Source organism: Phalaenopsis equestris, unplaced genomic scaffold, assembly GCF_001263595.1.
Source record: "Phalaenopsis equestris unplaced genomic scaffold, ASM126359v1 Scaffold000359, whole genome shotgun sequence".
Taxonomy (NCBI): Eukaryota; Viridiplantae; Streptophyta; class Magnoliopsida; order Asparagales; family Orchidaceae; genus Phalaenopsis; species Phalaenopsis equestris.
In genome coordinates, this window is record NW_018164801.1 from 1,008,307 (window position 1) to 1,024,596 (window position 16,290).

Sequence of the window (16,290 nt, forward strand, 5' to 3'; positions counted from 1 at the left end):
TGAGAGGGGAGGATGTGTAGCCTCGAGAAGGAGAAGGGTCGGCCAGCTGAAGTCTCACGATTGGAGAGCCGCTCGGTCGAGTAGCCATGCGAAGAAGAAGAGGAGTCCGGAGCGCGGGATCTAGGGTACGAGAGGGGGGCGAGCCGAGCTTTCAACCAAAGGAGGGGAAGACCGATTTGGGTGCGTGAGTTAGGTGAAATAGGTTTAAAATAAAGATTTATTTTATTTTTATTATTTTGTTTTATTTTATTGTACTGTATTATTTAATTATATTAATTAGCGTGTGAATTATTCGTGCTCGGAACCCTAGCAAAATGAATATTCTTCCTGAGTAAAATTGATGCTTCGGACGTGCCGGCACAGTCCGTTTCGTCATCCGGTGTCGTTTTGACAAATTCATTGATTTGCTTGCGATTTGCTCGTGTGCGAAATTATAGCAATATAGATGTCATTCTTAGGTAAAACCAACATCCCGGATGCACTGGCGCAATCCGTTTCGTCATCTGGTGTTGTCCGGACAACCTCGTCGACGATTGGGTAAAAATGCGTCAAATTTGATTTGTCTTCAAATTTTGGGTTCTTTATCGATTATTTCAAAGATTGAATTATGTTCCGATTAATTGTGAAGTTTTTACAGGTTTAGGTGACGCGAATTGTGGTATTTGTGTGTGCGAATGTACTAAAGTCTTTATGGGTGTTCTAAGGTTTTAAACCCTACGGGATCTCTCTTTGGGCCTCCACAGGATTGTCCTTAACCACTCGACCAAATGATGATGGTTCGTGAATACAACCACTCGATCAAATGATGATGGTTTGATATCACCCATGCGAGACACCACAAGAGAATCAAGAATTGACTTGAATTTCTAAGAGGTGTGGGCCTCATCACTAGGCCTCTAGGATGATCAGTAGGAAATCCTAAGACTAGATCCTAGAATCTATGAAGAGGAAGGAAAGTCCTCACAAAAATGAGGTTAACAAATAGACCCCCAATAGGTATGGTGTGCTGGGCAAGCACACCGTGCGTATTGGTATTGACCGAATAAATCGACAAACCAAAGAACCGTTTAAGTAGACTTACTTAAAATCGACCAAATATTGAACCAAATATGTCTATGAACGTGAGTTGGGTTCCCAACCGGGAAACCACAACTCAAGAAAGAATTTGAAAATGAATGAGTTGGGTCCTCCACTCGAGAGTTCCCAAACCAAAGGTAAGAATGCATTAAATATCTTTGAAAGATTTTTTTTTGCTGGGGATGAAAGGATTTGATTTGTGGTAAAATGTGTTGTTTGTTTTGATTGTTTTGTTTTAATTTGTTTTGTGAGTGATGCTAATTTGATTGAATGAGGGGATTATTTTGAGAAGGAGAGCACGGGAACTCACACCTATCCTGAATGTTGAGATTGTCGAGTTTAGTGTTGAATTTTACAGAGATTGTTGTGGAAATTATGGAACTGAGTATAAAGGTTTGTGAAAATTTATGAAGTGCAAATTTTTTTTTTGTGGAAGGAATCGAAATCCTTGCACCGACCCTGAAATATTGTGAATATGGAGAGTATTTGGATAGAATATGAAAATATATGAAGGAATCAGAATCCTTGCACCGATCATAGAATATTAATTTAAAAGAATCAGAATCCTTGCACCAGTCCTGAAATATTGTGAATATAGAAAATATGTGGATAAAATATAAAAATATGTGAAGGAATCGAAATCCTTGCACCGATCCTAGAATATCTATTTAAAGTAATCGAAATCCTTGCACCTATCCTGAAATATCGTGAATATGAAGAATATGTGGATAAAATATAAAAATATGTGAAGGAATCAGAATCCTTGCACTGATCCTAGAATATATTTAAAGGAATCAGAATCCTTGCACCGATCCTGAAATATTGTGAATATGGAGAATATGTGGATAGAATATGAAAATATGTGAAAGAATCGGAATCCTTGAACCGATCTTAGAATATATATTTAAAGGAATCGAAATCCTTGCACCGATCCTGAAATATCGTGAATATGAAAAATATGTAGATAGAATATGAAAATATGTGAAGGAATTGAAATACTTGCACCGATCCTAGAATATATATTTAAAGGAATCACACCGATCCTAAATATCGTGAATATGAAAAATATGTGGATAGAATATGAAATATGTGAAGGAATCAAAATCCTTGCACCGATCCTTGAGTATATATTTAAAAGAATCAGATTCCTTGCACCGATCCTGAAATATCGTGAATATGGAGAATATGTGTTTGTTGCGAATATATAGATATTTGTGAAGAATTATGAAGCTTATGAAAGTTGTGAAAAAAAATGTCACATTGGGAAAGAATGTCGGAGACTGACATCAATCCCAAGAGGTGAACAAAAGAATCATCTTGAGAAGGAAAGCCGGAGATTCGCATCCAACCTTAAAGCTGATCGAAGAATTATCCCTGTGGGAAGAGATGCGGCTCTATATTTGTAGAACCAACCAAACCTCATACACACCAGACAAGGGTCTTAGAAGAGTGTGGTTCTATAGAGCCAACTCTTCCACAGGAGGAAGAAGACCTAGTTTTAGACAAGTGCAACATCCATGTTCCTGAGAACGGCGTTGTCTTTGAAACACCACGATGCACAATACTTCTTGAGGTACCATCTGTTAACTGAGGATATGTGCGAAAATAACTCATCCTTATGGTACTTTAAGAACTATATTCTCTCAAGTACACATAAATATGTGCTATTTCTAGGAATACCACAACCTAGCTCCGTTGTGACTGTCGTCGTTTCTTTACCACCGATTTTGCCAATATTGTTCACATTGTCATGAGAAATCACTTTGACGCTTTTACGCTCTTCGAATTGAGATTGGAATTGACTCTTCTTGACGTTGAAAGATATAACTTCAGGGTAGAACTCTCATTAATTGCTAATAACATAATCTTTATTTAAATCTTTCTTAGTGGGTCTAAGCAGATCTCATAATATTTACCCATGTGATTAGAATATTTTTTATCTTCCAAAGATATTTCTGAGCTAATTAATAGCCGACCAAGTGACCCAAGATCGATTAACTTTTTTCTGAATATAATATCCAAAGAATTTTCTTGAAAGGGTTCTTCAAGTTTTATTAATCAGAGGAGAATTCAGACACAATTTTTTTATTTTTATGCTCACCTCAAGCTTTTTTTTTTCCAGGGGAGATTCCTTTTTTTATTTTTTATTTTTTTTTGAGAATTACTATATATGGTAGAACATATTTTAAAGATTTTGAATGTCTGAACTCCCTTAATTAACAATTCTCAAATATTTTTTAAGTTAAATCCTAGGATATTATAACACATTCGAAAGCTAGGACTCAGTCACTTGACAGAAGATTAAAAGACTCATGATATCCTTAGTCGACTATTCATATTATAATCACATGTTTCATTTCAAAATTTATGTTTCCGTTCATTTTTCTCTTTTTTTATTTTAAAAAAGTAGTCGCCAGCTTGTCGATCGTCGTATACTTCCCCCATTTGAATAAATCTCCCCCCCGAACCATATAAATGATTCGAAGAGGAGAGGAATCGAATAAGAAGGGACATACGACAAAGTGACAAACAAGAGAAAAAGTAAAACGTGGAGAGTCTATGTATGATAAACCTCGCAAGGATAGGTCAAGAATGTCCGCCCAAATAAGATCGGGCGAAGACACCTTAAACCAATATCCGCGAAAGAAGTATCTACATAGACTACCCATAACCAGAGAGTCAGGTGTATTTACCTGTTCTGGGGTCAAGAGCACTCCCAGAGGAACGTGTTCCTACTGGTTAATTACATCTTGGGGGATACCCAAGAATACTCTCGATAAAAGGAGTTTCGCTTCATATTATCATAAACCTGGGGTATAGGCAATCAAAGGAAGGTTATTCCGTGTGGGAACAGTCTCAATACTTCAAAGCTCACACTAAGCCATCGGGCAGAGAGTGAGTTTCTCACATTCCAAAAAGATAGCGACTAATCACCACACGGAGCCCACAAAATAACCAAAGTCATCTTGACGGGGAGATTCTAACACGTCAAAGCACATCCAATCCATAAGGGTAGAGGACAAATCGTATCCTAAATGGACGGCATCTCATCAGAATTATGCCGTCAAGATGATACCAACAAAGTCAGAGGATAGACGAGGATCAAAGGGGCTTAAGAATAGAAAGGGTAAAGTAATCTTATAGGCTAGAGGTGGTTGGGTCATGGTACCACAGACCTATCATCCCTAGTTACTAGAATCCCAAGTCTACCTGGTTGTGAAGGTAGTTGACCCAACATGTCCAGAAAGCTCCAGTCAGTAATCCGTGAATTGCATCATCCATGGGGACCTCGGTAGCCTAAGTTCTAAAAAACGAAACTCTAGTCCTATGATCTATAAAGTTGGAGCTCCAAGCGATGGGACCTATAGCTGCCAAAATGATAAAGATGCCTTAGGAAAAAAAGAGAAGAGGAGGTTCAACTACAAAGCTGGAAACACTCTCAACAAAATGACTTCCACCCCGTGTGGGTCGGGGATCATTCTAACACCCTAGGCGCACTATACAACTACTTTGATAAAAAAAGATATGCTTAATCAGTCGGGTTAGAGAAGAAAGAGGGCTTCTCCTTGGGACATGCGATATGAATGCAATTATCTATGTATGTCCTTAAATATTATGGCGACACTATTAATATGACCGGGGAGATAATCCATTTTAAAAGCGGGCCAAAGGATATGCAAATAAATAAAAGAGCAATTTTAAAATATTGAATATTTTAATCCTAAACATTCATTATTTTGAATATTTTATTTAGGATTTTATAAAAAAACATAGAGTTTTAAATCCTAATGAGTCTATATTGCATCGTGATTCCTAAACAAAACACAAAAATAAATTAGTTATATGCATTTTTTTTATTTTTTTTAATTCAATGAACTAGTTTTTTAGTTCTTATTTGCATTATTTGATTTTAAAATCTCACACCTCCAACTTATATATTATTTTACTTATTTAGTATGAATTAGTTAGATGCTAATTTTAAATCTAATTAATTATTAATTTATTTAGATTGTAAAATCATTTGTTAATAATTTTATATAAAAAATAATAAAAACTCATTTAAAATTTTAATTTATTTACTAATGTAAATGAATAATCATAAACAATCAAAATTTTACTTTTATATAAAAAATTAAGCACTCATTTGTATTGTAATTTTTTGATTAATATAAGCAAATTAAATACAAATCATATATGAACATTAAAAATTTTATGCATACTAAGTTTAGGCATATATGTGAAAGCTCGTCTCAAGTTTGAATTGAACATTAACAACTTATGATTCGACCAAGACAAGTCCAAACCATTGCATACTCTACTCGACATGGCTCGATTAGAATCATAGGTTCATGTCACAAAGCTGTTAAAAATCTAAATATCAATTATGGGTGACAGATATGTAAATACATAAGAATTGAAAAAAAGTGTCAAAAGGTTCCCCAACTATTGAAAGGGAGCCATTTTAGTACTTCACTTTTAAAAAGTGTCAAATTAGTCCCCAACTATTTGAGAGGGCTTGAAATAGTCACTGTTAAAACAAAAATATGAAATTCGAAGTTAAAATTAACTGAGTTGTGGGTCACAAGAATATTTTGAAGTTTCCATATTTTGTAAGTTGATTTACAAACATAGCAACGACCGAAAGGTCTAGGGCCTTCACATGATCAAGGGAGATGTCATGGCTTGAGAGATGATGTAAGCATATGCCATTTCAGTAGAGTCAAGCAGTGAGGACGTTCGAGCAGTGAAGCCAAACATGAGCGGGTGTTCTACAAGGCATTTTAGAGCGATAGTGATCAAGATGCATGGTGGAGCCTGCATGACGCCTTGCTAAGTTAGGGGAGTTAAGCCTTGGATTCCAATCTCATCTCGAAGCTCTCTATTATGTCTTATGAAATGGTCACTAATTTGACAGTTTGTTTGAATGTTTCTTGATTATAAATGCCGACAGTGTTTTTTTTTCCTTTGTTGTTGCTCATGTTTCCTTTTTGTTTTATTATTTTAATAATCTCTAAGTTGACTTATTTGAAAATTATGCTTTCAATCATTATTTTGATATATTTAATTGTTGAAAGGAGTGAAGACACTAGATGTTGTTCTGATATCATTTAGAACCTTAACTGAAGTCTTAGATTTCTGTTCAATAAATTTGTACAGTTCTGCCTTGGCAAAAATGTTGTTGTAGGTAATCGGCTTGCAAAGGTAAAATTACCAGATATCCTAGAGGGTTCATTAATATTAATGTGTTTGATAATAATTTTAATGAGATTGAACGGGGGCTTACATTGGAAATTTTTAGTCCTATTTTAATTAACTCTAAAACATTTACTCTTCTAATCAGATCATGAGATGGTAGATGTTTAATGTGACCCAACCATCTAAGATGGCTATCTCTAATTTTGTCCGTCACTTGAGCTACACCAACCCTATCACAAATATGTTCATTTCACATTTTATCTCTAAGTGTAAGGCCACTCATCCACCTAATCATTCCCATCTCGACAACACTTAACTTAGTTTTATGCTTCTCTTTTAAAGACCAACATTCATCGCCATAGAGCATTATAGGTCTCACCACCATCTTATAAAATTTTCCTTTCAGTCTAAGCTATACTTTTCTATCACACAATAGGTTCGTAGCATTCCTCCACTTCAACCAACCAACTTGTATTCTACTAATAACATCCCTATCAATATCACCATCACTATGAACAATAGACTCGAGATATCAAAAACATTCACACCTTTTAATAATTTGGTCACCCATAATTACATTTTTGTCACCGGAGCTACTACTACAAAAATTACATTCCATGTATTCAGTTTTAGTTCTACTCAAACGAAGACCTTTAGACTCCAAGGTAATTTGAACAACAATATGTGTTGATGGTTGTTTTTTGAGCCAATTAAACTGCAGCTACTCTTGATGGGAACAATAATATGTTTCTCATTGCATGAGCACTAGTTGAAGCATAGGGTATGAGTAGTTGGGAATGATTCTTAAATTTGCTTGACAAAGATATATATTTTTGAAGGACAACATAACTTTGCTTTTATTTCTGATAAGCTGAAAGGGTTAATTCTTGCATTTGATACATATTGTCTCGTTTCACAAATAGATTTTGTGTTAGACATTTGCAAAAAAACTTCAAGTAAGCTGGATTTACTTAAACAATATTGAAGAATGCATTATGGGCAGTTACAAGAGTGATGCACCTAAAATATATAGTGTTTTTAGACCGATTCTTATACCTATTTTTGAGATATTGCACTTTAATGGAAGGTATTTTTGTATTTTTGTTGCAAATACAAGTAAAAATGGAAAAAAATGCTGGCCCGCCATGAAAGTAAGACGGCGAGGTGAAGAAGTTAGCCGAGAAAAAGAAGAAGAAGAAAGAGAAAAAATAATAATAATAATAATAAAATCGGAAGAAGGAGAAGAAGAAGAAGAAGAAGAAATAGGAGAAGAAGAAGAAGAAAGAGAGAAATTAAAAAAAAATAAAAAATCAAAAATAAAAAATAAAAAAATAAAAATAAAATCGGAAGAAGGGAAAGAAGAAGAAGAAGAAGGGGAAGAGAGAAGGAGAAGAAGAAATAGAAGATGAAGAAGAAGAAGAAGAAGAAGAAGGAGAAGTTGAAGAAGAAGAAGAAGGAGAATAAGGAGGAGGAGACTACTGACAAAGGAGACGACTGACAGCGGAGCGGAGCCGGCGACGGAGGAGAGGGATCCGGAGGAATGTCGCGCGAATCGGGAGGAGGTCTCGCGATCGATCGCGATCCAGAGGGAGAGAGGCTGCGATTCGCGAAAAACTCCAGGAGAGAGGGGCGTAACTGATTTTTGAGGGGGAGAGATCTTCTCTCTCCTCTTTCCAAATAAGTCATGCGTGAGCAACAAAGGGAGGAAAACACACACACACATATATATATTCCCTTAAGTAAAATTGATGTTCTGGACGCACTGGTGTGGTCCGTTTAGTCGTCCGGGGTCGTTCAGACCACTTTTTTGACTATCGTGTAAAAAAAAGATAATATGCATATTTTAAGCCCGTATGCGAAATCGTGGTGCAACGAGTGTCTTTTCTAAGTGGAATCGACGTTCCAAACTCACTCCTGTTGTCCATTTCATCGTTTGGGGCCATATGAACAAGCTCGCAGGTGCTCAGGTCAATTTGAGCCAAATTTGTGCATGACGCGATAATTAATTTTCGTCAATCACAGGTGGACACCCTACACCTATGATATCCAAAAATTGATGCCAACAATTTACTTAGGACGCAGTCCAAAATCTTTAAAGTGAAGGACCCAGTTATTAAGACATTAATTTCATTCTCCTCTGAAATCATAATTACTTATCAAAATATTGGAATTTTTATCAAGAAGCACCAATTTTCAAACTTTTGTTGCTCTTTGAACGTTTTGCTATCCGTGCTTTCCAAACATCAAACAGTTCAGGAAAAAAAAAAACACTAATTTTTTTGCGGTTGGAGGAAAAGGACAAACAAACATTGATATCACTACATCCCTTTTGACAAGAAAAGCAGTTCAATAGTAATCAAAAGGCGTTACATCCCTCGAAAGCTGCATCGGAGTTAATCGGAACACTGAGATCGATCGAAATCATATTGACAGAACCTCTTTTGGGGCCTCTCAAATATTCTTTCGGGATTGTTATGTTCCCACTCTTTAAGTTTTTCTCGAGCCAATTCTTGAAAGCAAAACAATTTTCTATAGTATGTCCAACCATTCTGTGGATACAATGGATGGTCTTTCTTATCCACCTCTTCTGGCTTCTTGGGCTCAGGTAATCGAAATTCAGGTTTCTTGAGCAGGCTGCGGAACATCTTTCCTAGCACTTTATCCTTAAAAGGATATTTCTTATTCAAACGTTCCCCATCTGTCTGATATGGCTTCTGCTGAAATGATTGTTGATGGTATTGCTAAGAGGATTGGTAATTGTGTTTCAGCTGCTCTGATTATATATGTATCGGTTGTCTGCCTCTGTCAATCGCTATCACTGTCCCATACTTTTTCTCAAACGTCTTTAATGGTTTTGACTTCTCAATTTTTTCCAAAAATCCGAGCTGCTTAGCTTCCTCTTGCAAACTCGCAGTTTTGCTTAGTAGCTTCTCAAAGGTTTTAATGGTGAATTCTTTGAGCAAGAAAGCTATCGGAACATGCATGCTTTTGAGCAAAATCTCAATTGCATGCTGCTCTTGCAACTGCGGCTCGTACTTCATGCTTAAGTTTCTCCAACGCAGAATGTACTCGACTAAGGTCTCATTTGGTTTTTGTCGCTCGACCACAAGATCATCGACGATGATATGGTGCCGAGCTCCAACAAATCTCTTGATGAATAAGTCTTCTAATTCTGCGAAGGTCTTAACTGAGCCATCAGGCAACTCAGCCAACTCCATCAAATACTTTGAATGTTGGTGGCATGAAGCCCTTAGGATATTGAACGACATCGAATTCCTCAGGGTATGGTCTACCCTTTAGAATTGATGCCCCTCCCTTAGACTGGGCTAAGGCCTCCTTCATCTGTCTCACGATTGGAGAGGCGAAGAAGAGGAGTCGGGAGAGGACGAGAAAGCCGTGTGGATTGATCGCGGGATCTAGGGCACGAGAGGCTCGCTTTCGACCGAAGGAGGGGAAGACCGATTCGGGTGCGTGAGTTAGGTGAAATAGGTTTAAAATCAAGAATTATTTTATTTTTATTATTTTGTTTTATTTTATTGTATTGTATTATTTAATTATATTAATTAGCGTGTGATTTATTTATGCTCGGAACCTAGCAAAATGAATATTCTTTATGGGTAAAATTGATGCTCCGGATGTGCCGGCGCAATCTGTTTCTTCATCCGGTTTCGTTTTGACAAATTCATTGATTTGCGTGTGATTTGCTCGTGTGCGGAATTATAGATATATGAGTGTCATTTTTTAGGTAAAACCAATGTTCCGAACGCACTGACGCGATCCGTTTTGTCATATGGTGTTGTCCGGACAACCCCGTCGACGATCGGGTAAAAAATACGTCAAATTCGATTTGTCTTCAAATTTCGGGTTCTTTATTGGTTATTTCAAAAATTGAATTATGTTCTGATTAATTGTGAAGTTTTTACAGGTGTAGGTGACGCGAATTGTGGTATTTGTATGTGCGAATGTACTAAAGTCTTTATGGGACGGGATCTCTCTTTGGGCCTCCACAGGATGATCCTTAACCGCTTGACCAAATAATGATGGTTCGTGAATACAACCACTCGATCAAATGATGATGATTTGAGATCACCCATGCGAGACGCCACAAGAGAATCAGGAAGCGGCTTGAATTTCTAAAAGGTGTGGGTCTCATCACTAGGCCTCTAGGATGGTCAGTAGGAAATCCTAAGGCTAGATCCTAGGCTCTATGAAGAGAAAAGAAAGTTCTCACAAAAATGAGGTCAACAGCCTTCTGTCTACCTACAGGCATTACAAGAACTACAGCGAAAGACAACTACACTTGTGTACTTCTTTGAAAATTCCTCTGTAGTATTGCCTGTAGGAGACTTTCACCGACCTAAAGACACTGCAGAAACTGCAGTCAAAGAATACCTCAGTACCAGATAAAGACTTCAAATTCTACCTCACAGTTTATTCCTCGCACAATGTGTGATGTTTTCAAATCCATGATGAACATGGTTTTCAACCATGGTTTCAACTTGAGGTGGAGTGTTAGAAGTTATATTACGAAATAATTTATTCTTATTAAAAGTTGTGAGGATTTGATTTATTTTCTAATATATCTTTATTTCATTTCTTATTTTAGATTTATTTTCTTGGATTATATTTATTTCTTTTCTTATTTTAGGCTTTTCTATTTTATGTCGTTTCTTTCATCTCTAAGTAATTATTATGAATTATTTTATTGGAGTTATAGGAGTTATGTCTTTTCTTTCATGTTATTTACTTTTATTGTCTTTCATGTTCTAGGATTCATGTAAGGTTTATATATACCCCATTTTATATCAATAAAAATATCCTGCTTAATTCTGCTTTATTCTGAATTTTAACATAAAGGTTATGCCATGTTCTGGATTTTGTTTTATCTTAATTTTGGAGCTTGATACGCTTATTTTTTGTCTTTATCTTGAATCCCCGTAAACTTTTCTTATCGTAATTCAGGAGCTTGGTGGCAATGCTTTCTGGTTTGACCGCTTTCTTGCCCAACATATTGCAATCTTTTACTACTTCATGACGGTCTTCATGTATGCACTGAGCCCAAGAATGGCTTGTGAGTATACTCGTGCAATTAAGTGCATCTTCTTCAACATTGGAATTTATTTTAAAAATTGATTACTGGATATTTGCGGCATGATGCAACTGTTCACTTTATGTGGTCTTCATTAGTGGTTAGCTCCACTTTCGCACGAAGTTGCTTGAGCTTTCATCTTGCCTTTAAAGAAGGAAGATTTACATTCATTCCGATCAGTTTTTATGTATTTACATATTTAACACCCAAAGTTTGCTTTTAAAATTTATATCTTCGAATATTTCATATCATATAAAAAATACCATCATTTTAACTTTTAAAAAGTGAAAAACACCTTTTCATACATAGGTAAGGTGGTTTCTATGTAAAAAATAAAGTTTAGGTGTTATACATGTAGATACATGAGAATTGAGTGGTATGTTTGTAAATTTTCCTTTAAAAATTTGGGTTTATGGACCACGATTTTGTAGCTGTTTACTGAAACACTATTAGTATCTCAGACCATTTTTTACTGTTAGATATAGCACATTTTATATTAAATTGTTGTCACCCTATTACTCCAATATTTCAACATCCGTACTTTCAAGGCCATAGTATTGTCATGGAGCAACGTCTTTTATATCGGGATTGCCTTGAATGTTTGACGTTCTCATTTGAGTCATTTAAGTGATGTTAGTTGAAATGGACTTCCATGTATTTTGATGTGTTAATTTTTTTTCTGACAGCAGCATTGAGTTCAACTTTGAATAAATTTTCAAGGGCTTTTTTGGGATTTAAAAAAAAAAAAAAACTAGACAACGGAAAGATATAATGAAACAAATTTGATAGGTTCTTGTTTTTATTTTTTTATTTTTTAAAACAAATTAAGGTGTTTTAGAAATTTAGAAACACACATTTTAGGTTATTTGTAAGCTTTCAAAATCGGTTGTTATCTTCTGATGAAGCAGGTTCTGAGTGTGAGCAAAATGAATGATATCATTCACATGCATCCATTTCATATTTATTTCTATATTTAGAAATCACACATTAGATTCATTGATTATACTATAAAATATAGTTGTCGCTTGTATTACCTTGAAATATGAGAATTTTTTACCAGCTAAATGGAGTCCAGGGACTCCTAAGGAGAGTCGTCAGTCTGTAGGCTTTTTAGTTTGACTGACTAATCTTACCTATTGGAGTGTACTACCAACAATTATATCTTTCAAGCACACAAGCATAGCTTATATAAATATTTCCCATTTTGCAATATGCTATAACAACAATTCTGTGAATAATAAGAACGATATTTGCTTCTTATCAATAAATGTAATTTGCATGTATTATAAATCATTCAATTGATTTTTTTATTTTGCTTCAAAAGCAATATGCTATAACAACACCTTGTCAGTAAATGTAATTTGCAACAACAACAACAAGTATTTATTCCACTAACTGGGGTCTGCTACTTGAATCCTTTTCTCCATTACCAGATCATTTTTTATATAATATGCCCGTGTCTAAATTAAATGTAATTTGCATGTATAATAAATTATACCATATTGCTGTAAGTTTCCAAAAGCATTGAATTTATGTAGAAATTAATATGACAAAGCTTACTGCACATCACATAAGTGTATCGATATGAATAATAGAATCGCCATAAAAAAATATGAGTGGGTGTCAATAAAAGTGACATTGGTAAATGTTCTTCTTATTCCTGGGCACACTTAATCTTACTCTAAAAGAGAAACTCGAAATCTTTCAATTTAAATAAATAAGAGAATAAAAAAAAGAACTAATAAACTAAGAGATGTAACTAAGATTTGAAATTATCCATTAGAAAGTTTCTTAAAATATATATCTTCCTCTAAAGTTCCTAACAAGATGTCAGCCATCTAATAATTGCTAGCAAAAAATTAAAGTGCTATCATTTTGGATTCTTATTCATATGAAGTGGTTTCATTGTTAGTTTGGGTGAGTGTGGTGCAGTGGGAAAATAATTGTATATAAAGATTACATCAGTTACTGTATTAATCATAAAATTTTACTTTATAGTATTGTGGTGTTTCTTTATAATTTTGGCCACTCCTTATATGAAGTAGCTTGTTTATAAATCTTAAAGTTTGTCTAGATGTTGTTGGAATCACCTTTTCTAATTCTATTGAGACGATGATATAGCCGACGAGGATGATGGCAAGCGGTTGTGGCTGATGGTAGCCGCGTAGCGGCTAGCTATGAAAGTTTTTTTCAAACTAAGCCGAACACACAAAAGTTGTTGTGTTTTTAAAAAAAACTTTATTTGTTTTTAGAAACGAAGTGCACTAAATGAACATTTTTTATAAAAAACATAGAAAAAAAAGTGATCCTAAACTGGCCCCTTTTAAGCAGCAAAATGAAATTTTTTTCTATTTCTTTGTCACTCTGTTAGCTGAACGGTGGGAAATCTTATTTGCTGCAATTTTTTTCGTAGCCATTTTGACATTAATTTATGTTTATCCAGTGGGACGTTATATGCTATCATTGGCTGCTCTTTTTTGTCATTTCGTTCAATAAACAATTACAGTCATGTTTTAAATTCTATTTTTAGTCTTTAGTTTTCATTTTATGATCTTTATCTGGGTGCAGATCATTTTTCTGAATGTGTTGAAAGGCATGCATACTCAACTTATGACAAATTTATAAAAATCCAAGGAGGTAATTTTTAGTGCTCCAAATACTTAACAATCATTGTATGGTTTAAATAAAGGAAAATTTACATACATACCACTCCATTGCTATTCATTTACATATCTAACACCCAAAGTTTAATATTTACACTCATAACACCTTGGTAACATAAATCTATGCATAAAAAGGTTATTTCTCTTTTTAAAATGTAATGATGGCGGTATTTTTAATTTGACGTCAAAGATTTAAGTGGTGTTCATTTAAATATGAATTTTTAGGTGTTAGATATGTAAATACATAAGAATTGTGTGATATGTATGTAAATGCCCCTGTTTTTTAAAGGTTACATTGCCATTGCTATTAACTGAAGTGTGGCAAAACTATTATGCCATTTTTTATTCATGCTATTTTTGTTCTGCTGTGGCCCGTCTTTTTAGGCTTTTGAATTTGGTTTTCCTTTATTTAGGCATGCATATTTTCTTCCTGGCACATATAACTAAATTTTGTAATTGACATTCTACACATTTTCTTACATTATTATCTTCTCCTTTTATATTATTATTTAATCAGAATTATTTCAGATGAAATTCGCTCGGATTTGGAATGGTGATTCTCTCTTAAAACTGCTTCACTTATGACCTCACATCATTCTCATCTAAACTAAGGAACTACAGAAACTTATAGAATTATATTTCACATGAAGCGTCATTAGAGCTTTTCCGTTATGTATCAGTAGTTGTCCTTCACATTTGAGCAAATGCTAAGATGCTCTATTAACTATTTACAACAGGTTATTTTAGTCTCAGAGTCGATGAAAATATCAAATTAGTCCCGGATTCTTTTAATGGAGGCTGAAACAATCGTCCTTCTAAAGAGTACGAGGACTGTTTCAGCTCATATTAAATTTGGGGCATTTACATTCACAGCGCACAATTCTACTGTATTTACATAACCACATACCTAAACTTTCATATTTACACAGTGCACAAATCTTTAATATCACATAAGAAATAGAACTATTATCAATTTTTAAAAGTGAAATACTAAGTTTCATGCATAAGTTTAAAGTACCAAAGAATTTAGGTGTGAGGCATGTAAATACATAAGAATTGTGTGGTAGGTATGTAAATTTCTCTTAAAGATACTGGAGACTAATTTTACACTTTTACATACTTCAGGATTTAAATGACTCGCTGCAAAGGATTGTTATTATTTTGACACTTCACTCTTTCATATTTTTTAGTTGTAGTTTGAATGTGATATCTTACTTCATTTTGGTGATATGTATGATAGTTATGTAATTAATTATCTTAATTTGGTCGGAGAGCATGTTTATAGCTAATTACTTATTGCTTTTGAAGCTTGGGATGGCTAATACTATATTAATATGAGAGATTGTATGAGAGAGAGAGAAAAGAAGAAGAGGACTATAAAGAAGCTCTCTTCCTCCTGCACACTAAGAAGCTGTAGACCATTACTAATAATTTATGGGAAGATTTACATACATACGACTCAATTCTTATGTATTTATATATATAACCCCTATACTTCAATTTTTACATACATGCCACCTTCCCTATGCATGAAAAGGTGTATTTCATTTTTTTTAAAAGTTAAAATAGTTCTATTTTGATATTAAAAATTTGGGTTTGGTGTTCGATATGTAAATACATAAGTATTAGGTGGTATGTAGGTCAATGCTCTAATTTATTTGGCCACCTAATGATTTTTTTTTTTCCCTTAGGTTTTTGTTGTACCAAATGCTCTCTCTAAAATGTTTTATATTCAATTAACATTATTATCTAATATCTTATCATTTTATCTCCATGAGTGCAGAGGAGTTGAAGAAATTACCTGCCCCACAGGTTGCTATAAATTATTACATGAATGAAGATCTGTATTTGTTTGGTGGGTCCTCAACATTGAGAAGATCCGTTTTGATACAAAGCTGTTTATTTTACTGGATCTAATTTCAGTTTGGTGTCATTTTCTGTATTTCCAGATGAATTCCAAACCTCCAGAGCTCCAAACACCAGGAGGCCTAAGATAGGTGTGCACTTGTCTGCTTATTATCATAAAATTTATTTCGGTTTTCTTTATAGTTTTTTGGAAATTTACATACGAACCGCACAATTATTATGTATTATATATATATATTTAACTCAAATTTTGATATTTACACTTATAATATCTTTGATGTTATAAACATATGCATGATAAGGTATATTTCACTTTTAGAAGGATAATGATGGTGATATTTTTGATTCGTTGTTGAAAACTTGTGTGGTATGCATGTAAATATGAATGTTTAGGCATTA

The 16,290-nt window shown here is 34.4% G+C and overlaps 1 protein-coding gene across 1 annotated transcript in view; it reads left to right on the forward strand.

The window, feature by feature from the left end:
* LOC110026236 (ubiquinol oxidase 4, chloroplastic/chromoplastic) overlaps nt 1-16,290 on the forward strand; it is a 40,535-nt gene that overhangs the window by 23,246 nt on the left and 999 nt on the right. Inside the window, exons 5-8 of the mRNA XM_020727105.1 lie at nt 11,236-11,344; nt 13,931-13,999; nt 15,809-15,880; nt 15,975-16,022. Of these exons, the coding sequence (XP_020582764.1) occupies nt 11,236-11,344; nt 13,931-13,999; nt 15,809-15,880; nt 15,975-16,022 (298 nt within the window). The remainder of the gene's footprint in view (nt 1-11,235; nt 11,345-13,930; nt 14,000-15,808; nt 15,881-15,974; nt 16,023-16,290) is intronic.